This window comes from Antedon mediterranea, chromosome 7 (assembly GCF_964355755.1).
Source record: "Antedon mediterranea chromosome 7, ecAntMedi1.1, whole genome shotgun sequence".
NCBI classification, from domain to species: Eukaryota; Metazoa; Echinodermata; class Crinoidea; order Comatulida; family Antedonidae; genus Antedon; species Antedon mediterranea.
The window spans coordinates 23,761,736-23,789,411 of record NC_092676.1 but is presented as its reverse complement, the minus strand read 5'-3'; the positions used below and the strand labels follow the sequence as shown (position 1 = coordinate 23,789,411).

The 27,676-nt window shown below is 34.3% G+C and overlaps 4 protein-coding genes across 5 annotated transcripts; all 4 read left to right on the top strand.

Annotated features, from left to right (window-relative positions):
* Nucleotides 1-4,396: 4,396 nt before the first annotated feature.
* On the top strand, nt 4,397-5,317 carry LOC140055537 (histamine H2 receptor-like). The gene has a single exon (XM_072100874.1). It carries the CDS (start codon nt 4,397-4,399, stop codon nt 5,315-5,317), a length of 921 nt encoding a protein of 306 aa, XP_071956975.1.
* A 1,761-nt stretch (nt 5,318-7,078) lies between these two features.
* LOC140055534 (alpha-1A adrenergic receptor-like) lies at nt 7,079-8,029 on the top strand. The gene has a single exon (XM_072100873.1). It carries the CDS (start codon nt 7,079-7,081, stop codon nt 8,027-8,029), a length of 951 nt encoding a protein of 316 aa, XP_071956974.1.
* A 4,369-nt stretch (nt 8,030-12,398) lies between these two features.
* Nucleotides 12,399-14,457, top strand: LOC140054727 (kappa-type opioid receptor-like). Its single transcript, XM_072099803.1, has 2 exons — nt 12,399-12,519; nt 12,984-14,457. The coding sequence occupies exons 1-2, from the start codon at nt 12,432-12,434 to the stop codon at nt 13,973-13,975; spliced, it is 1,080 nt and encodes a 359-aa protein (XP_071955904.1). The 5' UTR covers nt 12,399-12,431; the 3' UTR covers nt 13,976-14,457.
* A 569-nt stretch (nt 14,458-15,026) lies between these two features.
* On the top strand, nt 15,027-27,197 carry LOC140054466 (uncharacterized). Of its 2 annotated transcripts, none has more exons than XM_072099467.1 (15): nt 15,027-15,209; nt 15,734-15,883; nt 17,445-17,606; nt 18,877-18,971; nt 19,338-19,420; nt 19,803-19,895; nt 20,429-20,496; nt 20,972-21,161; nt 21,445-21,531; nt 21,865-21,986; nt 22,189-22,420; nt 22,552-22,893; nt 23,404-23,532; nt 23,942-24,139; nt 24,384-27,197. In XM_072099467.1, exons 1-15 carry the CDS (start codon nt 15,084-15,086, stop codon nt 24,461-24,463), a joined length of 2,157 nt encoding a protein of 718 aa, XP_071955568.1. In that variant the 5' UTR covers nt 15,027-15,083; the 3' UTR covers nt 24,464-27,197. The 2 variants fall into 2 exon arrangements, with proteins under 2 accessions (XP_071955568.1, XP_071955567.1); XM_072099466.1 differs by having other exon boundaries at nt 23,404-23,571.
* The last annotated feature ends 479 nt before the right edge of the window (nt 27,198-27,676 follow it).

The window sequence follows — 27,676 nt, the reverse complement described above, 5'->3', positions numbered from 1 at the left end:
CCCCTTCATCAAAGTTCTTATAATCTCTATAATATATTGTTTTATGTTTAGCTTCTTTTTCCTTAAATTTTAAACAGCTGTAAACCATAAAATGGTCGCTTAAAGCTATTTTAGCAACACCACTTAAAATAGTGCTGATCTGGAATTGTTGTTAGTATCAAATCAATACAACTTGATGAGTGTGACGTAACTCTTGTTTTATCATGAATCAACTGGGTCATAACAAACATGTTTTCGATCATATTGATAGGATTTTTCGAGAGGTTCTCATTTAAGACATAATCAATATTAAAATCGCCGAGTAGTACAATTTCAGTGTTTTCCATACTAACTTTTTCAAGTAAATCAATAATTAAGTTAAAATATTCATAATTTGCATTTGGAGGGCGGTATAAACAGCATATTAAAATATTTTGACTTTTTTGTCCTAATAGCTCCAGCCATACAGCCTCCAGATCATTTACATATAAATCAGATCTTTCTTTATAAGATATGGTATTCTTAATATAGATGCTAACACCACCACCTTTTTTTCCAGAACGATCTTTACGGATCATATTGTATCCATCTATATCTACAAACCCATCACTGATGCCCTCATGTAGCCATGTTTCAGATACACATAAAACATCAATTTTTTTTTTTTTATCTTATGTGGGTTCATCCCACTTTTATTTCCATACCACTGTTCTCTTTGCATATATTTTTCACTATACACTATACATATCATTAAATTTACAATGTTTGTTTAATCATCTGTATACATATACTTATTTAAAGAGTTTTATTCATTTGTTTACATATTATCACATTGATTACATAGCTTCCTCTTTTTAAACATATTATCTGTAACACATTTTCATTAACAAGCTTATTTTTTTTCTTACATAGTTGTTTTTGATTTTTTTCATCTACCACATTTTCATTTAACAATGCATATTCTCTGTTATAAAACATCAATTTTTGCTTTTAGTGCTATTATACGAAACTCATCAATCTTATTTATAATACTTCTGGCATTAAGATGAGCTAATTTCAAACCCTTACAATTTGATAATTTATCAATCAGATTTTTAAGCCCAATAATTGTTTCTACAGAACTTCGATATGTGTCCGGATTGGCCGCAATTGTAGCATCTTCTATTGTTTCCTTGTCTGTATCCTTGTCTGTATCCTCTTCCGTTTCCTCTTTCGTTTCCTCTTCCGATTCCATTTTGCCTACGAAAGAATGTATCGCATTCTGTCCAGTTCTCAAGTTGGAGATTGCTCAAGAGTCGTTTTACTCCAGTTTCAGACAAGTGAAGTCCATCCGAAGATAAAAGAGTGCTCTCAAAAGTGTTGTCTCTATATTTGAAATTGTCGTCATTATTAACGAAGATTACGTTACTATCTTCCGTTACCGTCTTCATTATGTTATTAACTGTTTCAAGCTTCATAGGGTCATGATTTCTGTCCAAACGTGGTGGTATACTGGCTATCTTCACTTTATTTGCCTTTTCCTTGGCAACTTTTATGACATCGGTAAGGAGCTCAGTTATTTCATCGATGGACTTGTCCGATGCTATGTCGTTCGTTCCACACACTATATTTATTTCTTCGACTGCTTCTTTGGTTGTTAGGCACTCTTTTATTTTTTGTAGATCAGCTCCACTTATGGATTTAACTTCCATAAAATCACTTGTAGTGACGATATTCTTAATAAGAGAATCGCCAATTAATAGTTTACCGACATTTTGTTTCTGTTCTTCAGCATTCAGATCATTTTCAGTATTTTCATGTTTTAAGTCTTTCACTATTTGGGTTAAGTGGTCAATCTTTTTTTCTAACTCAATTATTTTTTGCACTTGGTTTTCATTTACTTTAGCCATAGATTCAACGATCTCCAAAATTCGTGTGACTTCAGTTGGCATAGATCTACAGTTATAACAAGGCCATACTCCTGTTACTTCATCATCGCTTAATTTTAAACATTTTGTATGAAACCAGTGTCCACATATACAACACCTTATAGAGTCGCCTTGCGGTTTCCCTTTTAGTGGGCAGCCTGAGGTGCAGATTTTATCTGGTTGGTCAGGCTTCTTTATTTTCCCGGTACTAGGCATAGCAGATTTGTTTACAGTTTCAGCAGGTCTTACGTAACCAATCGATTTGTAAGAACAAAAGAGAGAGGATAGAACAATAGAAATCCGAAAGGTGATCGGGTAGCGTATCGTTCCCCTTTGTTGAAAAGGTAAAATACCTAATATACCGGGCCTAGCGAAAGGCCTAGTCACCCGGGATAGATAAGAATCACCTAAAAAGCCAATGAAGTGTCCAAAAACTGACCTCTCTTGTATAAATCTGACACTGTATTCGATTTCCGTTATGTACTGTCAAAATTGATCACGATGTATAACATATCTTATGTTTTATATCTTCTTTTTCTTTAGAGTGATTGCATACAACCATAACCTTGTACGTATACATGTATGACATATATATGTATGACATGTTGATTTTCATGCCGATCTTTGGCTAAGCTCAGTTTCGAGCATAATACAGTGATACAATGATCTTTTAACTTTCCGTCTTGTAACTCTCACACAAAGTACATATCTGCTAAACCCGGTAGTAACTGAAGAAGAAAAAAAAACCGCAAGAGCAGAAACAGAATAATTTTAGAATACCCGAGCAGTGAAAGACATGTACAATCTATTATCTGTATATTTCGCAAACAAATGTACTCCTTCAAAAACATTTCTTTAAAACTAATAATTTGTGAAAATTAATGTTAATCATTTGTATTATTATCGCCACCATTAATATTTTGAGTTATCTAGCTAAATGATTATAATGTATAAATAGATGACTGATAACTGACCGATAACTGACCGATAACTGACCGATAACTGACCGATAACTGACCGATAACTGACCGATAACTGACGGATAACTGTTATTGTACATTGTCATATAGAAACTAGTACCAATAATTACTAACCATACCGTTGTCGTAATGATAGATAAACGCGTAATAGTTTTGATTGTTTGAAACATTATACTTTCGATTATTGATTGTGCACCGTACTATTTGATTGAAAAAATGATTATCTAATGAATTGGTTAAATCAGTTGTTACAAACGAATATTATTGATATGAACTTTAAAAAGTTGAATCATAGAGATTCACTATATCTCTATGGTTGAAAAAACAGTCTTTAGCATGTAATATACCGTATTTTTATCACGAAAGTCATTTTTTAAAATAATATTCTTCTCTAAACTCTGTCTACACTATCAAACTTTATGTGAAAAATGGTATGTGCCCATGTATGGACATGATGATGTCATATCATTACCATGTTTAGGCATATCTCCGCCTATTTTGGCACATCACACCGTTTTTGTCAAACTAGTTTGATAGTAGACAGACTAGCTTTACACACTTCAGTACGTTTGAGGTTATCAGAATAATGCAAAAGCACTCGTTTAATAAACACAATTTAATATTGTTTTTAAGTCATCCTGTATTATTTGTGTCCATATTTTCTTCGGTCTTTCAAAAGATCTTTTCAATTTCTTGATATCCTTCCTCTAGAGCTAGTTTTGCAGGTGTGTTATCTAGGAGTCGCATTAGATGACCGTACCAGTTTAGTCTTCTCCATTATATCTTAATGATATTGATAATGATAACGATAATGATATTCTGAGTATTGTTCCATATTGAGTGCCGCAATCAGATACACCAAACACACTGTTATATAAAAAAAACTATTAATTGCGTGCGCCGCCAGTATTTCTCATAAAAAAAGTATCGTATTGTCTTTTTTTCAGTTTCAGGCCTATTAATATTATCTAATGAGTTATATCTTTCATTTGTCTTAAGTCCAGACTTCTAAGCCATCTATATATTCTGTGGGTAAAAATGTTAAAGGCAAGTATCAAAGAAAATTATTTTATTATATAAATTTATGTTTAGTTATATTATGTATACAATTATACAATTAAATAATTAAGTAACTACTTGAAATATAGCTGGATAGATTTCACATTGGTGTAATATTATTCTAAACAAATGAACATGAATACAATGGTGTTTGTTCAAATATTTTATCTACCCTTATTTTCTTATAACAAAATTGCATTAATGGCGTATGGTTCGTTTCAGTCGAAAAGCAACCCCAATAGCACGGCCCTTTATCGCCATATATGTTGTCATCATTTCTATATAATCGTCTTTTGCATAAAAACTGTATCTTTGATAAATAATAGACAAACAGGTGGTCTATTGTAAATTGTTTAATATTCATGTACCGTAGAAAAATTAGTAAATTGAACTGTTTTCTATGGATCAACGTTAGTGTACTTTGTTGTTCTAGAATTATAACCAGGAAAACATTCTTCGTCTTTTACAGATATGACTATTGATGCAATAATCCTAGTTGCAAAGTGTACTATGACACCTTTGGCCATCATTGGAGTTCTTGCTAACCTGACGGTGATTATTGTTTTTATCAACTGCAAGATACATACAAGATCCTTCGCCTATACTCTAGTACTGCAGCAAGCTGTTATAGATATGCTAGGGTGCTGCTGTTACGCTGTGTTTTCGTGTGTAAATGGAAACAAAAGTAGCATCGCTTGCAAAACAGGTGTCACAATATTTTACTTCATTTTATTTGCATCCGCATATAATCTCGTCTTAATATCTATTGAGAGGTACATTGCAGTGGTCCATCCACTTAAATACTGGGCAAGAGGTACTCAGAAGAAGAGATTGCTGCCACGACTGTGTATCCCATTTGTTTCTTCTCTTCTGACAGTTTGTTATGTTCCGATTTTTGTAGATGTAAATGAGATGGGAGAATGTTTTGTTGAAAACAGACGCATTTTGATATCTTCGAGTGTTTTAATGTCAATATTAGGTGGAGTACTACCTATTTTGATCATGTTATTCTGTTATCGACGAGTTTATGTTACACTATGTGAACAGTCGAGAACACGAACAGAGTTAACGACGAAAGGAAGCATAACGCAATCAGGTGTTGAATCGCCGACAGATGCAAAGCAACTCAGAAACGAAGCTGAACGAAACTTCACAACTACAATGTTGATAAACACTGTGATTTATGTAATATTTGATTTTCTATCAATGTTAATACATATAGCTGCAGCAGGTCGTTCTGACGATTTACGCTATTACGTAATTTTTAGCGTTTTATTGTTATGCAATATGGTAGCTAATCCATTCGTTTACGCATACAAGTTCACCGATTACAAGAAAGGATTCTGTAAGACGTTCTGTTGTCGAGATCAGACCACAGTAATGGAAGTTTGATGAAGATTAAACGAAATATATATATCAAATAGTGTGTACTTTACAAAAATATTTTAAATGTTATTTTTGAAGAAAGAAATTGAATGTCAATATCTTGGTATCCGTGACGTTTGGTTTTGAAACAGGAACGACGATCGGATACGGCATCTGTCCGTCTCGTGGATCGAAGTCGAAAGCTTCCTATCTAGCTGTTAAATATGAAATAAAACTAATAATAGCCTAACTAATAATATTTTTAGCCTCTGTCATTACTTAAATATACTTATCAGTTCTTTTGCTACTCTCGACTTATAATGATTATCTGTTCAAAATGCAATAAAATGTACTAAATTTGCAAATTTTTTTGCAGCACATTATCTTTAATTATTGATAAATCGTAATACCATAATTACAAAATTTGATTGAAATAAATGTTTCTTTAGTAACTAAAAAAGGTCTTTTTACATATTTATCTTTTCTATGAAAGCCTATTCTTTTTGCTATCATTTAATTTTCCATTTGAATTGCTGAAGTCAACATTTTGACATAGTAAGCCATTTTCTTGAAATCGTGCAACGCGACTCTAGAGCTCACTATGTCGGTCGGTTGGTCGGTCGGTCGGTAAACACTAACTTGTATATGGCCTTGTCTTGATAGCGTTTAAAAATTGCAATGAGTGCGCAGATTTTTGCACGCGCACTGAACGTTAAACGTTAATACGCACTATTTTTGCCCGATTTCTGTTGTACAACCTTTCTTTAATAATGTTATCATATTTGATTCACTTTCCAACTCGAAATTACGTTATACGAGCACGTCAAAGTGACAGGCTACGCACGTGTAAATTTAAAAAATATAAATGTTTTTTAACATTTTCAACATTTTTAAACATGTTCAGCAATTTTGGTCGGTTGGTCGGTCGGTCGGTCGGTTGGTTGGTCGGTAAACACTAACTTGAGCACGCGAATGCAGCCATGTATATGGCCTTGTTTTTTCAATATAATAATTGAAGTTCGATAGAATAGATCAAACGTGTTTATACTGAGAAACGTTCCACACTACTATGACTGCGGGAGTCAGGTACGCCAGATAGGCCTACTATTACAAACTACACATTGCGTGTTGGCCGGCGGCGCCATGTAGTTGTCACAAGAAAGTAACTCTTCCCATGGAGGTACCTCCATGCTCTTCCTGATACTTTTGTCTTTGTTACATCGTTTTGAAACTAGATCTACTAATTCTAAAAGTATATATTTGAGTATGCAGTTTCAGTTATTAACATAAAAGATGAAAACAAATTTTTTTCATTTTACTTTTTGCAAACGTCAGGATAAACGAGGTTTAACGAGTCTGGGAGTACTAGAGAGAAGGTAAGATTAATTGAAATATTCTAGGATTAAGTGACTTTAAAAACTAGAATTGAAGGTTATTTAGCTGTCTGATATTTAACAAATAAATAAATCGCAACACAATTTTCTTCTACCCTTATTTTCTCATAAAAAAATTGCATTAATGGCGTATGGTTCGTTTCAGTCGAAAAGCAACCCCAATAACACGGCCCTTTATCGCCATATATGTTGTCATCATTTCTATATAATCGTCTTTTGCATAAAAACTGTATCTTTGATAAATAATAGACAAACAGGTGGTCTATTGTAAATTGTTTAATATTCATGTTCCGTAGAAAAATTAGTGAATTGAACTGTTTTATATGGATCAACGTTAGTGTACTTTGTTGTTCTAGAATTATAACCAGGAAAACATTCTCCGTCTTTTACAGATATGACTATTGAGGCAATAATCCTAGTTGCAAAGTTTATTATGACACCTTTGGCCATCATTGGAGTTCTTGCTAACCTGACGGTGATTATAGTTTTCATCAACTGCAAGATACATACAAGATCCTTCGCCTATACTCTAGTGTTGCAGCAAGCTGTTATAGATATGCTAGGGTGCTGTTGTAATGTTGTGTTTTCATTTGTAAATGGAAACACCATCGCTTGCAGATCTTCTGTAATCTTCTATTTTATCATATTCGCATCGTCACATAATCTCGTACTAATATCTATTGAGAGGTACATTGCAGTGGTCCATCCACTTAAATACTGGGCAAGGGGCACTCAGAAGATAAGATTGCTACCACGACTATGCATTCCATTCGTTTCCTCTCTTCTGACATGCTTTTATCTTCCGCTTGTTCTGGATGTAAATGAATTTGGATATTGTCTGTTCAAAAACAAAATAATGTTAATAAGTTCAAATGTTTTAATATCTATATCAGCTATACTACTACCCATTGTTATAATGTTGCACTGTTATCGTCAGGTTTATGTTACACTACGTCAAAAGTCAAGAACACGAGCCGAGTTAATGACGCCACAGAGGATACAGCAACCAGGTAGTACATCGCCAGCTGCAGATTCAAAGCAACTAAGAAACAAAGCTGAACGAAACTTTACAAGTACAATGTTTATAAACACTTTAATTTACATAATACTTTTTTCCCCATCGATGTTAGTCAATCTTTGGATACTTATTTTTCAATGGTATAAGCCTAACTTGCATTTAATCATCATTGCTATGATTTGTAATGCTTTGATTTTATGTAATATGGTAGCTAATCCGTTCGTTTACGCATATACATTCACCGATTACAAGAAAGGATTCCGTAAGACTTTCCGTTGTCGAAATCATCGGATGGAACACGTAAATCAAACTATACCTATGCAATAAAGACTACTTTGCCACTGTATCGGAGAAAAGTGTAAAAGTAAATAATTTCAGAGTTATTGATGAATAAAAAGTTGATTTTATTTAGCATAAAAAATAATAATCTTAAATCTATATTCTAAAATGTTTAGGCCTAATGTTTTATTTAAGCCAGTTCTAGACATGCTGATTGTTGAACTTCGACTTACAGTAGGTTTGTTTATTGTATATAGTATATAGAATGTATTACTTGTAGATGTTTAGGCTGGAAACGTTTTTGAAATGGACGTTTATAATATTCTTCTTAAGCTCATATTTAGGCATAAAGTGGAAAATTATTACTTTTTTGTTGAATTAAAAACAAATAAGGCACAATTGATATAAATACCTTAGTGACATACTGTCGACTTCTTCAAACTACTGTTTGGAAGGTAATTATACCATTTTTGCTTCTTTTTTTTGTTCAACAAAAAAGTAATAATTTTCCACTTTAATATATTTGGAACCAGATAAATCTATTTAATAATATTTAGGCATATCACCACCTATTTGGGCACATCACACTTTTTTTTTGTCAAACTAGTTTGATAGTGAAGACAGAGCTTTCCACTCTTTTCAGTACTTTTTAGGTTATCAGAATAATGCAAACGCACTCGTTTAATTTAAAAAAAAGAGATTTTAATCTTGTTCATTCATTTTGTGTAATTATTTTAAAATGTGTGAATCAGATGCAGTTAGGGTAGGGTGTGTCTCAAGTGGGACAGTGTAATTTAGTATTGTTTTTAAGTCATCCTCTATTATTTATGTCCATATTTTCTTCGGTCTTCCAAAGGTCTTTTCAATTTCTTGTTATCTTCCTCTGGAGCTAGTTTTGCAGGTGTATTATCTGCGAGTTAGTTTAGATGGCCGTACCAGTTTAGTCAATAATGATAACGATAACGATAATAGTGAGTGCCGCGATCAGATACGCCAAACACAAAAAAACTATTAATTGCGTGGGCCGTCAGTATTTCTCATTAAAAAGAGTATCGTATTGTCTTTTTTTAAGGAAACTAAAAATTAGTTTTCAGTTTCAGTCCTATTATTATTACCTCTTAAGGTATAACTTTCATTTGTCTTAAGTTCAGCCATCTATAGAGTCTGTGGGTAACGCTGTTAAAGGCAAGTATTAAAGAAAATTATTTTATTATATAAATTAATGTTTTATTTTATTTAGTTATATTATTTACAATTAAATAACTAAGTAACTACTTGAAATAGAGCTGGACAGGTTTCACCTTGGTGTAATATTATTATAATGTAAATAATTACAATAGTGTTTGTTTAAATATTTTATAGATGATTGTTGTGATACTGTTTGTGGCCGCAACAATGTTGGCCATCATTGGAGTTCTTGCTAACCTGACGGTGATTATTGTTTTTATCAACTGCAAGATACATACAAGATCCTTCGCCTATACTCTAGTGTTGCAGCAAGCTGTTACAGATATGCTAGGGTGCTTTTGTTACGCCGTGTTTTCGTGTGTAAATGGAAACAAAAGTAGCATCGCTTGCAAAACAGGGGTCACAGTATTTTACTTCATTTTATTTGCATCAGCATATAATCTCGCCCTGATATCTATTGAGAGGTACATTGCAGTGGTCCATCCGCTTAAATACTGGGCGAGGGGTACTGAGAAGAAGAGATTGCTACCACGACTGTGCATCCCATTTGTTTTTTCTCTTTTGACAGTTTTTCATGTTCCGATTTTTGTAGATGTAAATGAGATGGGAGAATGTTTTGTTAAAAACAGACGCATTTTGATAGGTTCAACTGTTTTACTGTCAATATTAGGTGGAGTACTGCCTATTTTTATAATGTTATTCTGTTATCGACGAATTTATGTTGCCCTACGTGAACAGTCGAAAACACGAACAGAGTTAACGACAACAGGTGCTGAATCGCCGACAGATGCAAAGCAACTGAGAAACGAAGCTGAACGAAACTTCACAACTGTAATGTTTATAAACACACTGATTTATGTAGTATTTAATCTTCTATCAATATTAATATTTATGGTGGCAGCAGTTGCCACTGATGACCTAAGCTATTACCTAAATTTTAGCGTTTTATTGTTATGCAATATGGTAGCTAGTCCGTTCGTTTACGCATATAAACTCGCCGATTACAAGCAAGGGTTCTGTAAGACGTTCTGTTGTCGGGATCGGGTGGTACTGGGCCGTCGAGTGGATCGTTCGACCACCCAGGAACAGAGTATCTAATTATTTAATGGGTAAACTATAGATCAGACCACAGTAACGGAAGTTTGATGGGGAAAAAAATCACAAATGTTTTGTACATTATGCAAAAGGCAATTAGCATGTGCAATTTATGTAGAAAATGGTTTTTAAAATAATATTGATAAGGCTGAAATAATTTAACACAAAAAGTGTCATTTCTGTGAATCCAGAGGTCCTTTTTTCGTTAATTTACAGTAATTTGCGGTATTTTTAGCTGAAATTAGTAAAATAGCAACACAATAGATATATATTAATGCTAACTTTTTAAAGATAGTTTGGAGCATTTCAGATTTAATAGAGAAATAAAAAATGTAGTCAGTAGAAAACGAACATAGGTCAGTTTTCAATCTGAGCCTTGTCTACAAAAATGTGATGTACCCATATGGACACGATGATGTCCTATCACTACCATTGGGCACATCAAACTGTTTTGTTATCAAACTAGTTTGATAGTGTGTATACGGAGCTTTTGGTAAGTAATATTGAACTCTGATGAATATAGTGATTTGTATAAAAGTATCGGTACAATTAGTAGTTTATGCATGAACCTATCATTAATAGGTTTAGGCAGTGAACTTTTGGCGTATAACGATGACACAAATATAACGTAAAAGAAATCTGATTACGTTGATTTCTGTGACAGTCTTTGTCGAGTTCGGTCTTTGCCGAGTTCGGTCTTTCTCGAGTTCGGTCTTTGTCGAGTTCGGTCTTTGCCGAGTTCGGTCTTTGCCGAGTTCGGTCTTTGCCGAGTTCGGTTTCAAAACACAACAGAATGTCGTCGTTGCGGTAATACAGTTGCAACATCGAAAGCTTCATATACATTGTATTAATATCAATAGTATAACAATTAATGTATAACACTAATATTGATAATAGTTAAGCTAATAACGAGCTACTTTTTAGGTTCTAAGTACACTCTTTACTTGGCTTACAGTGAGAAATTGCTGGCAATATACAATTTAAAAAGCCACTAGGCCTATATAGCAAAGAGAATAAAACAGTGTTGAAACATTAGTGAAAAGATTCATGTTGACCTCTGTATATAGTATTAATCATGAGTGAGTCAATGTAACTTGAAAAACGTTATCATGAAACCTTGTAGTTGGTATAGCGGCATCTGTATTAGAACATCCAAAAGGGATTGCCGAGGGGGCCTCCTCCTTCCACGTTTGGTTAAAGTGTCTTTCACATCTGTTCCTATACGGTTCCGGAAAATCAAATCGAACGTCAACGTTTCGTTTTTACGCCGCTACGCGCATATCGATTGGCGCATAGCGTCGTGAAAACGAAACATTGGCGTTCGATTCGCCGTGCGGAACCGTAACGGAACAGGTGTGAAAGACCCTTTAGATGTGTCGTCGATTAACCATCCAGCGAAAGCTCATGTAAAAACGTAAGTTTTGCAATTTTATTCTTATTTTATCATCAAAACGAAAATGTTAATAATGTTGAAACAATGGGAGACACGCTAAAATTCTTGAAGATGGTTAGGTTCAGTAGGCCAGGCCTAGTTCCGATGAATAAACCCAATAATTACAAAGACATACAGTTATTTACATTTAAAGAGAAACTGGAATGGTTGATAGGCCTATTAAGAATAGCTTTAAGGAAGTAGTTTCCAGTTTCCTCGTTCTGCGTATAGAAAGCGATACTAAAATAGTTGTTGAAATCCTGTTGTAAGAGTTAAATAATAAGCAATGGTCATTTTGCAATTAAATCATTAGATGGAAAATTGCAGTAGGCCTGCGTGTTCTACATCAAGTAAGTATAACAATACAAATAGTTATAGTTTTGTCACACCAGACTGTACACGGTAATTTAGAAATGATTGTTTAGTTTAATTTGTTTTACTGTCAACTTCTATCAGTTAGTACAGTGTGCGTAGGAAAGACTGGTCTTGTCTAAGTTTTAGGAGACCATATATGTAAAACAAACTCTACTTTAGGAATGTAAATAAATAATTGTGAATAAAGTGAAACTTTATAAGTCCAGGAAGTTATGATGATTAAAATACTGAGCTGATGTCAGATGTTACAACGTTAACAGTGTAGATTAAACCAACAGTCAAGTAACATTTAATCACAGTATTACAATTATTTTTCTTCAGATGTAAATAAAAACGGATAATTATAGAAGACAAGTCAGTATGCGGATTCGGTTTCCTTTGTTAACATTTAGTTCTTTCGCCATCTTTGTTGCAGTTTGCCATAGCAGCAACAATATGAATGAGCAAGGTAGGGACATAGGCCTATAGTTTGTAATTTCTACTGTACTATTATATCAAATCCAAAATAACTAAAATGATTCTACTTTGTATATGCAGTCATTGTTGTTATTAGTCATGATGTTTTTATAAACTCAATCATTGTTTAAAGTACATCTTTCAGGAACAGTTCAAATTGTAATCAAGTAAATTAAACACCTTTTCCTTTCCTCCATTTTTAATTTTTCGAATAGTTTCTAAAACTTGTCCTTTTAATACTACAATAAAAGTAATTGAAGAACCGATTATAGTTTATATTAATCTTTACAAAATTAAAGATTCAATCCAAAAAATTACCAGATTGATAATTCCGTTGACGAAATGAATCCGATCCGATGGATTCATTTCGTCAACGTATCAAGTAACTTTTGTTTTGACATTTGTACCTTAACTTATTTTGAACATATTCTTTAAACATTTTTTTTTTGTATATAGATGAAGGATACAACAGTTCTGACATGAATACAACGGAAACATCATCTTCAACGATAGGTCCATCACGTGTCATTGCACCAATTTTGGCCATCATTGGAGTTCTTGCTAACCTGACGGTGATTATTGTTTTCATCAACTGCAAGATACATTCCAAATCTTTCTCCTATACTCTAGTGTTGCAGCAAGCTGTGATAGATATGCTAGGATGTGGTTCCTTCGTTGTGTTTTCATTTGTAGATTTGAAAACATCAATCGCTTGCAAATCGGGTGCAATTTTCTATTTTATCATATTTGCATCGTCACATAATCTTGTCTTGATATCTGTTGAGAGGTACATTGCAGTGGTCCACCCACTTAAATACTGGGCAAGGGGTAACCAAAATAAAAGTTTGCTACCACGATTAAGCATTCCATTTGTTTCTTCCTTTCTTACGAGCTTTTATTTTGCTATTGTTTTGGGTATAAACGAAGAAGGAAAATGTAAAATATCGTTTGAAGAAAAAAACATCGCCATAAGTACAGGAGTTATACTATTATTCGGAACGGGAATAATTCCTATTTCTATAATGTTGTATTGTTATCATCGTGTTTATGTTGCATTATGTGAACAGTTAATAACGCGGAAAGAGTTAACAAGAACTCAACAAACGGATGCCGAATCGTCAACAAATCAAAAACAAAACAACCAAACGGAACGAAACTTTACAATAACTGTTTTGATAACTACTTTGATTTACATAATTTGTTTGAGCCCTTCAATGTTATTGTATCTCTCGTTAGCAGTAGTGTCAACATCTGGTAAATTAAGTTATTACGTAATAGTTTCTATAGTTTTATATTTATTTAATATGGTCGCTAATCCGTTCGTTTACGCATACAAATTCCCTGATTACAAGCAAGGGTTCTGTAAGACGTTCTGTTGTCGGGATCGAGTTGTGCTCGGGCGTCGAGTGGATCGTTCGACCACCCAGGAACAGAGTACCTCTCTCTAATTATTTGATGGGTAAACTATAGGCCTAGACCTCAGAACAGTAGGCCGCCGCAACTTTATAAAAAAAAAACACCTTATAGCCTACGTTACCAGATTACAGACCTTCAAAAATTTGTGAAAATAGCCTACAATTTAGTAGGCCGCCTATTTTTTATCTAAACCATCGCCGGGCCATCACCCTCCAAATAAAATTTCACATTTCTCATGATAAAGCCCAACTTTAACTCTAGTTACTAATTGAAATTGAATAGGACATTACATAACGAAATGGTGGATTAATATATCGCCCTATGCTTCTGGTGTTCTTGAACATAGGCCTATAGGCCTATTAAATGGTATTTATTTTAATTTTGTATACAAATGTAGGCCTACATAGTCACCGTAAAATAATGCCGGAAAATCCTTTGAAAGATGCTACATAATTTTATACGTCGTACGGTAGCCTTTAAGTATTTTTTTCTGAAATAAAATAATTGAAATGAACCAGTTTCACAATGTGATTTATTTGTCTTTTGAGTAATGGTCATTTTAAAATATAGCGCCACCAAACAGATATGCTTTATGTACAAAGATCTTTGCGTAAAACGTCGTTACGTTCTAGAAAATTCCCTTAACTTTCTGTGTATACATTCAGTAGAATACATTTATTATAATAGGTTATGATAAAAAAGTTAAACAGTTACTTTTATCAACACCACTTATTATAGTTTTTGGGGTGCACCTGAGGGTACCGGTGCGTAGTTGTGGTTTGGGATTGGTTGACTGGTGGTGGTGTGGACGAGTGTGTGGTCTTTGAAATTCGTTCGATTACGTCATCATTTACCTTAATATGTTTATATGCTTAAAATGAAAGCTCATTTCCTAAAATATCCTAATATTATCCTACTTTTCCACCAACAAATTCATTGTTTTTTTAAAAATTAATGGTTTTCGTAAATTAATTATCAGCAATGTTTAATAATTGCCATTTAATATTAAACAAATATATAATAATAAATCATTACTTGATGCATTGTGGGTGACATATTTCTTTACTCTCTTGGATTCGGGTAATTAAAGGCTGGGATACCCCACGTGAAAACTGTAGCGGTGAAATAGCACTGCTTTGTATGGAAACTATGCCTTCAGCTTCGAATAAAGTTGCTACACAATTTTCCACCATAGAAAGTCAGGACCACATGAAACAGGTCCTACTTGTGGTGGAAAAGAAAATTAGAAATATAGAGAAAAAGAAGGTATTTTTTTAAATAGTTTATATCTTAAATATTCGTAAAATTATAAGTTGAGAAACCGGAAGAATGATAGGCTGTAGGCCTAGATTGTAGGCTAGCAAGGCTCTCCGTTGTGGTCACTTAGGCGCTATCGCTGCTTTCTTTTGGGTAGGTGTTTTGCCATCCTCTAGCCTAGGCCTATTATGCAGATATAGGAGTATACATTTGCTGTGTGATAAATCGAGAAATATGTTAATAAACTGAATTTAAATAGGCCTAGGCCTATATTTATAATAATTAATATTATTGATTGAAATATGTATTTGTTGATTTGTTTCATAATGTATTTGTATTAGGCCTATTAGTTATATACAGTGTTCTTTTTAGAAACCAGGATTTTATTTAATGAATAATGAGTTGAATGTTTTTTTATGGAAACATGACTTTCTGGTGACTCACCTCCAAATGATCAAACTATATAAATAATCGTTTGTTAATTCACAGGTATATTTAATGGTAATGTTTAAAAAAAATTTTTTAATTCACAGGGTAAACTCGAGGGTTACAGAGATCTTGTAAAATCTGGGAAAGAGTTGAACGATGATCAGCGGCAATCACTGAAACATTACGATGAGGTGCTTGGTAACCTGGAGTTTGCTAAAGAACTTCACAAGACCTTTCAGTCCATGGCTTCAGATGTACGTTCATCAGCTACTGTACAGTACTAATTCGTAGATGCTACGACGGAAGCCATCTTGCCGAAATGACAAAAGGTCGTGACCAGCCGACCATAAAAAAAAAAACAAAATTAACAGCGATTTCAGAGGATTTCATGACACCATGTTAATTACAAAATCGTACCTCCTTAACGGAGGGTCGTATCATAAAAAAGATTACTGTAAAAATGTTTGACCTGCATTGGTTTTTATGCTCGGCTGGTCACAGCTGGTTGTCATCTCTGCAAGATGGCCTTTGTAGCATGGAAAATCGTCTATTTTAGCTAACACTGAAAGATGCGACACCAAAATATTTGTATCGCCTAACATAGTGAATGAGGCTAATGTAGCTGTACCATAACCACCAAATCCTTGTCTAAGGGCCTGTTTCTGCTGCAACTGCTCAAAATACGGTATAAATATACGGTATAAAATACGGTATTTTTTATACCGTATTTTTTAGTACCCCGTTTCTGCTAATAATACTTCTTGGGTGGTCGTGTTAAATTTCCTCTTTTTTACCCAAATTGCCATTCATTATTATTTGATCGATAATTAAAAGTCGCAATAAAGGAAGTTTTACGTCTCACTTTCAACAGCCTAGCCCTAGTGATAGAGATGTTGTGAGAGCACAGAAAACATCGTAATGGGGACAATTAATTCGTTCCCTCCCCGAGTTATTGCATTTTGCAATGTTGTACTGCTTTCGCAGGCTCTTCAGCTTTGAGTTTACTTGCTTTGGAGACAAGTCTATTCCATACTCCTGCTTTATTTTTTTAGAAATGTCTTTATAAATGTGGTTGTCCCTTTTATTAGTTGGCCAGACATTTTAGCTTCCCCACACACATTTAATTAGTAAAACTGTGACGTCTTCGCTCCACATTTTCGCCGAATATATCTATACACGTGTGTAAAGCAGCTGACAGCGACAGAAAATAAAAACACGAATGTTGACCTTTTGTCAAAAAATACGGTATTTTTTATTGGCAGCAGAAACGGGTACAAAAAATACGGTATAAATTTGCAAATACCGTATTTTATCCACAAATTTTGTGGGGAAAATACGGTATACAAAATACGGTATATTTTTTATGAGCGCAGTTTCTGCTGCCAAAAATATACCGTATATATACGGTATTCAAAAAATACGGTATAATATACGGTATTTAGTTGGCAGCAGAAACAGGGCCTTACTATTGTAATGCACTGCATTTTATTCTACTGTGTTTAGGCTTCCAAAAATAAATTTTCCATTACATGTTTTGTTCAGGTCAAAGTTCACCTTACTTGCCTTCATAATCAAATTGTAAAATACAATCAATCATTTAAAAAAAATTGTAAATATGATGGTAGTGTAGGAAAGACCAAAAGATCGAAGATCTATTGCAGGCCATCCTTAAAGAAATAATCTTGATGTTTTCAGACCATTCCAAAATTAGTATTCTCCAAATGTCTTATTCTAGTTTTTAGATAGAATTCCAGTTTGCTACTACATTTAGTTAATTTAATTCATGATAAATTTAATTGAATTATTTTCTAACAGTATGCAAAATTGGAGAAGAAGAGAGTGAAACGGGAGTTGGTGTTGAGGCAAGAACAGGAACAGAAAACAATACAGACAATTTTGTTGCTACAGAATGTGTTGGACAACATGGGCCAGCCACAAGTTAGAGCAGATTTTGAGGCAGGAACAAATGGAGCTATTGTAAGTTTAGAGATATGGTGGCCACAGTAGAGCCCCTATTAGAATACCTTCATGACACAACAATATGTCCCCTACTATACTAGTGTTGTGTCCTGAATAAGGATTAGTCCTGCATATATTGTTACGCATTCGTTCCACAGCAAAGTGTCCACCCTAATAGGGGTGTGCCCTGAATAGGGATTAGTCGTACATATGTTGTTCCTCATTCGTTCCACAGCAAAGTGTCCACCCTAATAGGGGTGTGCCCTGAATAGGGATTAGTCGTACATATATTGTTCCTCATTGGTTCCACAGCAAAGTGTCCACCCTAATAGGGGTGTGCCCTAAATAGGGATTATTCGTACATATATTGTTCCTCATTCGTTCCACAGCAAAGTGTCCACCCTAATAGGGGTGTGCCCTGAATAGGGATTAGTCGTACATATATTGTTCCTCATTCGTTCTAAAGCAAAATGTCCACCCTAATAGGGGTGTGCCCTGAATAGGGATTAGTCGTACATATGTTCCGCATTCGTTCCACAGCAAAGTGTCCCCATAATAGGGGTGTGCCCTGAATAGGGATTAGTCGTACATATGTTGTTCCTCATTTGTTCTAAAGCAAAATGTCCCCCTAATAGTGTGGTGTGCCCTGAATAGGGGTTAGTGGTACATATATTGTTCTTCATTTGTTCTAAAGCAAAATGTCCCCCTAATAGTGGTGTGCCCTGAATAGGGATTAGTCGTACATATGTTGTTCCTCATTTGTTCCACAGCAAAATGTCCCATTAATAGGGGTGTGCCCTGAATAGGGATTAGTCGTACATATGTTGTTCCTCATTTGTTCCACAGCAAAGTGTCCCCATAATAGGGGTGTGCCCTGAATAGGGATTAGTCGTACATATATTGTTCCTCATTCGTTTCATGGCAAAATGTCCCATTAATAGGGGTGTGCCCTGAATAGGGATTAGTGGTACATATATTGTTCCTCATTCGTTCTAAAGCAAAGTGTCCCCCTAATAGTGGTGTGCCCTGAATAGGGATTAGTGGTACATATATTGTTCCTCATTCGTTTCACATCAAAATGTGGAGGTGTTATACTGACTCCCAGATTATTTTTATTCATACTTACATACTTTGTACTTTCTTTACCATTATTATCCAAATAAATGTTATAGAATCAGAATATCAAGTCTACAACAGGTTCAACAGCATTTGATTGGTGCTACCGGGTAATAATAGGAATTTCAATCTTTAGACCTATATATACTTACACCCCTTGCGAATTTTGTAGGTATTGAGTGAGAAAGAGCTGACATACTTAGATGAGTTTTATAAGCTTGCATGTCCTTCAAGAGAAGAGGAGGATGAAAGCATACCAAAGGAAAGGCAAGTAGTAATAATAATGAAAAGGCAAATTACTGATAAAATGACAATACTGTGGGTATCAGTGGCTAGATCCAAATGGAGATACAAAATAAAGTAAGCAAAAACCTAAATCAAAATGGTAGAGTAAAACAGCTAGAAAGAAATTACAGAGCTTACAGATAACACTTATCCTTCCTCGGTGCAATTAATAGTTAAACATTCTAGGAAAGTGGGTCAACAGAATTTGGGAGGAAGACATTTCATAGCCCATGATCCCTTCATTACTATCTATCTACAAGTAAATGTGACCGACTACGAATAATGAATGTACACAGGCTATGTATGTTTGTGAATTAAATATAATTAACTTGATCTTTTTACATTTAGTTACGAGAAGAAAAGGGTTGCTGCTAGTGAACATTTAGGCAAGTACGTACGAGGAGACGAGACCAAAGTTTGCGGAACAACATGTATCCTTTGTTATACTGATTACATTAATTATCACAGCCAAAAGTTTTTATATTACAGCGCTTTTAATTTTCAGCCAACTAGAACCTCACTGTATCATACCATCTGACCTAAAATCCACTAGGAATCGAAAAATAAAGCACGTTGTTACTTGTACATAAGTGCACGTTAAAGAACTTGTTACACTATTTGAAAAGAGTAGGTGATCGTCTTCCTGTGTGGTGATTTGATAAGCTCTGCACTGCCATGGGTCCGTGGAGGGCCTAATCCAAATTTCCTCAGTTTATAGTTAAGCTTGAGGACCAGAATAAATATCCTTTACCTTTATTAAAAAGCCTCTGGATGGAAAAAAAATTACTTTCTGTCCTTAACTGTAATTTGCAGACAAAGAATTAAACGCATTGATACAGAGAATCGAAGATAGCGGCTACATGGACAACATGCCAGAGGTCACGGAAGAGGAACCAGAAGAAACGGGTGAGTACAATTAGATGTGAATGATTGTAGAGTGCCATGTTAAAATAAGAGAATTACCAACATTTTGGGTAAGCGCTTACTACCATGGTATAGAAGATCTACAGTAAACTAAGCTCCAGTGAATACAGTGCCTGCGAGATCTCATTTGGGGCTTCAATGTGCTGGAGAATGGAGTGGTGTAAATGGTTCCCCTGCTTCTTAATTTTTTGGTTATCGTAGGATATTTTGTGGATCATTTTTGTGTGTAAAGTGCTTAGAAACATTGTTTAAGGTGCTATATGAGGCTACAATTTAAGCCAATTTACACAGACGGCAGACGGAAAAACCACGTAGCATATGTATATCATGAGTTGAAACCGCCGTCCGTTTTGCACTAGTGGTCATAAGGAATAACATAGATTCTATATTTTTATTACTGTTACCGCTCGTCTGTATTATTATTAAACTTGCATGGAAACTCTCAGGTCAAAGCTAGGGTTTTTTGTTATGCTTAGTAGTTTTATTATATGTTTTAATCATTTTTTGAAATTTAGAAACAGACTTGAAAACTGACGAATACTTGACCAACACGGAGACGCTTCCATCTCAAGACGCATCGGAAGTAAGTTGACTCGGAATTGTTTTGCTCTTTATTTTCTTTAAATAATTATTCAATTTGAAGCTATGAATAAGGCACATACTAATATATGACACTAATTACTCCATAGTCAAAATCTTCGGTTTTCACTGTCTTTGACTGTCACTGATTTTGTACTAATATTAGTCTTACAACAATAGACCCACTGCAGATGTGTTAACTGGGCTAATTTTATTTGAACAATCAATCACAATTTTTTAAATTATAATAATGATAACCATATTAACGTGGAGTACAGAACTAACCATCATTTACACAATAAAACAATATTATAAAATGTACAGTGATTATTTATTGTTGTTATTTACAATGATGATAATAATAATAAATGTAGAATAGCAATTATTTAAAAGTACAGCCAATTAATAATTGACAACTGACTTAATACTATTGAAAAATTAATGAGATAGTTGATATACAATGTTCATTTTGTACATAGATACCAACCTCACTACAGCCAGAAATCACAATTAAAGCAGAAGTTGAGTCGTTGCCAGTACACCCAGAAACAGCTGCACCTTCTGAACCTATTGATTTCCCAGTCGAGACAAAGACTCGCAATTTGGATGAGGTCTTAAAATCGGTGCAAGGCAGTTTCAGTTTTGTCCAGGATCCTATCGACTTTGAATGTGAGTGAAGAGATATATAAATGACAAAATTGACATAAAAAGATATCAAAATCAAATGAAAAAAAAAAAATATATAAACAACAACAAATTCCATAGGACAAAACAACAAAATCAACACAAAAAACAACAAAATCAACACGAAAAACGACAAAATCCACATGAAAAAATTTTAATTGAAAAACAAGCAAAAAAAATCAAACATGGGGATCAATAAAATCCACATAAATAACAATAAAATTATTAGAAAAACTTGTATAACGTTGATGTTGATTTCTTTCTTCAGCACCGCATCTAGTGGATCCCGCTGTCGTCTCTGTTTCTCAACATTCAAAATCTTTTCGTTCTCAACAGCTGAGCTACGGATCATCAGGTAAATTTTAATCTTTTTCCCAATTACAAATTGCAGTAATATTTTGACTTGATGCTGTTCCAAACCAATTACATACAGGGGGCAAAGGCCTCTGGTTTAGCAATTGGAGCCCTCCAACTCTGGGTAGTTGCATTGGGGCTGCTCATACCCTGTGGCCCCTATAGCTCTGAGTTTAGCACTCCTAAATAGCCCTCCAATGTTGGGTAGTTGCATTGTGGTTGCTTATGCTCTGGAGCCCCTTAAGCTATTGGTTTAGTCAGTGAGCGCTCATAGCCCTTGCTGCTCAAAACCCTTAATTACAATGTGATTTTAATTTGCTGTAATTGTCTACAGACCCGTCCATGATGGAACATACACAACAAACACTGCAGCAAGGACAGGTACTGGACCAACACCACCTTCAAGGTTCACCGTCAATTCCTTCGCAATCGTCTACAGAACAAAGCTATAACGTGGTAAGCCAAAGGAGATTCTAACAATTGTGTTGACGCAATAGTGTTGGGCACATTGCATTTCTTTATCACATAAAGTTTGATAATGTAAACAAAGAAATGCCGACATAAAAATGAGAAAAAGGTTTTAAAACCCATTTCTTTCTAATTGTATATAACTCGATCCTCTGACTATATACATGTGTATTTTTTGTCTACCCTTTAGGACAAGGATTCAGTACTCCAAAGCAATACATCAACCCACACTAGCTCCTCATACAACCAGTCTAGTCTGGCAACTGACCAATATAGTACCAGTGACCACTATGCTTCAGGGGCTGACCAGTACAATGCATCCACTGACCAGTATAGTCAATCTGCAGACCAGTATAGTAACTCAAGACTGACCACTGCTTCCGATTACTCCCAACAACTGGGCAACTCCTCGCAATATTCAAGTGAGTATGATGATTATATTTGCCACATAACTGGCTTGTTTTTTTTAATTTGTTGTGAAATTCTATGTAAATGCACAGCTAAGCATTTATTTTGAATAAGAAATTATACTCTGAATTTCATGTTTCATTAGACCAGATCGCAGATTCAGCTTTCCAACAAGAACCATTAACACAAGGTCAGCTGTCCAGTGGTGCTATGTCCATGCAAGATCCGCAGATGATCGCTATGCCCACCGATGAATCCCAGATCAGCACACAGGTCACAACGCCATCTAGTGCAAGCATACCAAAATCAACAATGAACGCAAGCGCACCTCCTTTTCAATCTAGCATATCGTATCAGATGCAGTCCTCGCCCCCGGTCGCAACGGCAGTGACGCAAGGACAAGATGCGTACCAGAGCTCTGGCTCAGAATCGTATGGATCGGCCAGCCGAACACCGGATCTGTCATCGGCAAGTTCAGATGTATCTGGTAAGTCATTTTAGCGCCGAGCATTCTAGTCAAAATAGCAAAGGGCTGCAGCACTAGGATGATAATGATCGAGGATAAATGGATAAACTTACATTTTTCTTACATGAATTTGAACAGTTTTTATTCTAAAACTATAGAATAACCATTTATTCTGTCTTTGATAAAAATATTATTTTTTTAAATCCAATCAAATAATGTCATGATCAATAAGAACAATAACTTCATCGTATCGTCTCAATATTATTGCTCTTACTAATCATGACGTCATTTGATTGGACGTGTGAAAATATTATATAGTTCTATGTTGAAAACTGTTTGGATTTCTTTTGTTTTATATAGAAAAAATGCATATTTATTAATTTATCGTCAATCGTAAATGGGTCTATGCATACATATATATGACAAACTTGAACCTCATATAATGAGATGGAATATAACATGACAAGCAGTGAACAGATACAAATTGATAATGAAATTGTACAAATACAAATCAAACAAAATTGTTTACAGGTTCGGGCTACCAGCAGTACCAGCAGCAAGGTGGCTATCGTAACAACCGTGGTAACCGGGGTAATCGTGGTAGTGTGCAGAACGCTAGTTACCGCAACAACAGAGGAGGCGGACAGCAACATAATAGGGGTAATACTCGGTATAGTGATGGATCCCAAAATAATAGGGGTGAGGCTGAAAATATAACTAGTTGTGTCAAATGGTCGAAATTTCCCATTATTTATATTTTTAAGTACCCAATTTCTACGTTACTAAAATACTGCACAATAAAGCCAATTTTCCACTAGACGAATTTGTTAGCGCATAGTGGTAGTTCAAATTGTTTCAACTTTTTGTGAAGCGAAGCAACTATTGCGCAACCAATCGCAAGCAATAAGCAATAAGCTATGATGCATTTATGAGCAAATTTCAGGAGACTGTTGTAGTGTAAAGGACAGTGCGACTTTTTTCCCTGTCAAGATGGATTCCCGTGAACAAATTCACCTAGTAAAATCAACTTAAAACATTACTCGTGATTTCTTCTTCTTTTTTTTTTCAGGATTTAACCGACAAAACTACATAGCAAGCACATTTCAACCTCGGGCATCTGACGTAACATTCAGCGCAGGGAATGGAGCCGGTACCTCTATGCACTCATCCAGTTCGTACCCGAATACGTACAGATCAATGCCGGATAATGGCTACCAGTCGTTTGACAGACGTACAAATATGCCACGTGGTGGGAACTCTAGAGGAGGTAAACCTGACCGTAAATTTGGGTTTATACGGAAATTCTTTCTACACTATCAATCAATATATATTTTGTCTGTTGAATTTCTCAACATTTCTTTCAATGTCGATTATCAAAGTATATTGATTAAAACATTGAGAAACTCAACAGTTCTTTTCAGAACTAGATTTGTGGTGTACAGCAAACTTTATATCAACATATTTATTTTCGTCATGCAAACCTTCAATATATATTTTGTTTGTCGTTTAAGGTCGTGGTCAAGGGCCCCGTCCAGGATACAATAATCGTGGAAGAGGAGGGTTTACCAAGACCCAACAGCTAACAGCATAAATGGGAGAATAGGTCATGACAGCTAGGCAAGGTAGCAAAAAAACACAACCTCACGTACAAGACTGGACAGGCATCTTCTAGTGGTTTTACACTGTAGATTTAAGAATATCGTAGGCTATTTAGCAAAAAAGCACAACCTCGCACGACAGGCAAGAAGGTATCGCAGAAGGTATTGTTTAACACTATAGATTAGATTATTTTAGGTCACGTAACAAAGAACACAACCTCAAATACAAAACTGGACAGGCAACACACGTAGTTTGATTCAACACTAGATTTAATAATACCCTAGGCTATTTGGAAAAAAAAAACCATGGAGTGATCAATTCTAAATTAGATGACTTTAGAAAACACAGTACAGTAGCATTTCAAGTGGTATTACCACATAAATTCAAATAATAATTTGATTACAAAGCCAATGAAAGCAACTGTTTTCTAGTTAGTAGTACAGTAGTAATACTAGTCGACTATTAACCAAACATGATTAAGAAGATAACATACAAAACAACTATCAAGAAATTTGTTTTGTAAACTAGAATTAAATACTCCAAACTTTCGATGCAATACAACTACAATTGTGCTACTGTATTAAGGCAGCATGTACACATTATTTCATGCCAAAAAATGTACCCAGGTTGGTTCTGGTTCCTTTTCGAACGAGCTATCAGTTGGTAGGCAATTTAAAAACCATTTCTGTAATAATTTGTATACGATGTCAGCTTATTAAGAATTTAATAAACATCCCTCCTCTAATCATTTTATTAAAGTAATTTTGAATAATGGAATACAAAAAGCATCCATAAATTTAAAAATCTATGGTGATTTGTATATATTGGGAATTTTTGATTGCAAAACTTGACAATATTATAATAGATCGTTATATCATATGTGCATAAAGGCATACAATCAAAATTTGTGTTTTGTGGATGCGATTGAAAACTCTCTTTACGCGGAATGTCCTGTAGAGGATCGTAATATCCAAATTGTTTTGTTCTCTCGTCTCGTGTTATGCAAATACAATCAATGAATCTACGTTATTTGGCTCTCCTACCAGTGATAATGATATAAAAAATTTACTTGATGCATGTTTAAGAAGGTCTAGGTAAAATAATCTTTTTTTTGTTACAACCATTGTCAGGACTAATTTTTGTACACAAGTTTTTATTTACAAATATTACTGTACTGATATTAATGAACCTCAAACCGTATGCAACTACAAGGTGTTCCTAAGATTAATGTTTTGCATAATTTACTGTTATTGTAAAGGTTTTTATAACACAATGTGTTTTCATTCATAGATGAGGTCTTTATCAATATGTAAGCATATTTGTAAGGCTATTAACACACACACCTTTGTTAATCTTGTTTATACACGATTAAACAAAATAACTATGTAGATATGTTTACACGGTTTTGATTTGAAAGTTATTTCACATACAGTTGAATAATGAAATGCGTGTATTGTAAAATGATGTCTTTAAAAATATACAATTCTGTTTATTTTACTTTGTTTGCATGTGGCTTAAAATGCAAATTTATTATGTACTCAACAATATATTTACATACAGGTGAAAATGCTATTTGCATATGTTATTCCCAAGTATGCAATCTAGGCCAGACATATTTATTTATTCAGATTTGCTATGGTAATATTTAGAACAACTAATGAATAACTCCTGAATTTTGCAATGCTATCTTTGTACGCTTTCTTTAATTGTATGGAGGTGCTGTCATTGTTTTGCCGCTATTGTTTCAGTTATCTTCCAATGTTTAATATATGTATTTGTAGAAAAAAATACTTCCAGCTAGACAGAAACAATCAGTAATGCCAATATTATTTGCTAAAGTTTTTTTATCGATTATGTGAAACAACCCAGATAGTTAGTGTATACTGTACCATGTGTTTGTCAACTCACTTTTTGAGCACCCCTAAAAATATGAATGGATCGTCTCACACTTGATAATTTCATTCTTTTTGTGAATGAGAGGGTGTGTATGATTTTAGAAATGACTGTTCTATTATTGTTTAGGGGTGTTCTCACTAAATTTATTGTACACTTGTTTATTAATTCAGTCTCACCTGAGCAATATAATGTATCACTTTCTCACTTCCCATAGATTATTATGAACTTTAATTTAGAAAACAACATTTTTCTTAGGGAGCTTTTGAGTTTATTATATATGGTACCAGAATATTCTATATCTTTGCCTTTTTTATGTACCAGAAAAAGAAAAAAGAAAAAAAAAAATTATACCACGAAGTTTGGAATTCTTAAATCATTATCACTTTTGAGGGTTGTATTCCACTTATTTGTTAGAGCATCATGGGAAAACTGGTTTTTTTTTTACTTTCTGCTTTAAATTAAAATGAAAATCAATTCTGAAATTATTGTTCTAACCTTGTTTGCTAACATTAATAGGTATTGTTCACTAATTTGTATTCATGTCTAGAAAACTTTCTGAAATCTGTACCGTAATCGAATGTAATGTAAATTATTGTTATTATTAGCTATTTTTTATTAAATTATACGCATTTTTTTTTTAGAGGACATATAATTTTTTTTTTCATTGAAAAAAAGCTAAACATTTTTTTAACTTCAATCATTCCTTTTGATAGAGAGTTAATTTTTTGGGTTTTGTTGTGTTTACTCTGTTCATCAACTCATATTCTTCTGTTTTGTACTGTAATTAAATGGCAGATTAAACAATGCGTCCATAATAGACACATTCGTACTTAAAATGTCAACTTGTCTGCTTGTCCTCTGTTTCAACTAGATAAAATGCAAGAAAATAATCTGATAATTAAAAATATCGGTCTGGCGTCCTCTATAATTCTCTATAAATCTGATACAGGTATTTAATTAAATCAGTCTTCCGCCCTCTATACTTTATACGCGCTATACTATAAGAACTTTGGCTATACGTAAAATTAGTAATCGTCTTGTACGTTGTAGCGCCATCTAACTGGACTGTAATATATTGGCAGTACATTGACTGTATATTAGTTGTCTTGTGGTTTTAGCGGTCGAAGAGGAATTGTTCAATTACTCGTATCAATTTAACAAGATAAACGGTACTAATATAAAGTAAATTGTGGTTTTTAAGTCAGACAGTCAGCTGTGTTGAGTGTTTAAACCAGAGATGTTCGGGAGTCGAACCATGGATGTCGAACAAACCCGTGTCAGATCAATAAAATAATTTAAAAAAAATAAA

Bases quoted from the DNA above. Each gene is read 5' to 3' on its own strand.
- LOC140054466 (XM_072099466.1), top strand. From the start codon at position 15,084: ATGGAAACTATGCCTTCAGCTTCGAATAAAGTTGCTACACAATTTTCC. The intron at 18,972-19,337 runs GCAAGTAGTAAT...TTTTACATTTAG, and splicing joins GAAAGCATACCAAAGGAAAG to TTACGAGAAGAAAAGGGTTG. The intron at 23,572-23,941 runs GTGAGGCTGAAA...TTTTTTTTTCAG, and splicing joins TGGATCCCAAAATAATAGGG to GATTTAACCGACAAAACTAC.
- LOC140055537 (XM_072100874.1), top strand. From the start codon at position 4,397: ATGACTATTGATGCAATAATCCTAGTTGCAAAGTGTACTATGACACCT.
- LOC140055534 (XM_072100873.1), top strand. From the start codon at position 7,079: ATGACTATTGAGGCAATAATCCTAGTTGCAAAGTTTATTATGACACCT.
- LOC140054727 (XM_072099803.1), top strand. From the start codon at position 12,432: ATGCGGATTCGGTTTCCTTTGTTAACATTTAGTTCTTTCGCCATCTTT. The intron at 12,520-12,983 runs GTAGGGACATAG...TTTTGTATATAG, and splicing joins CAACAATATGAATGAGCAAG to ATGAAGGATACAACAGTTCT.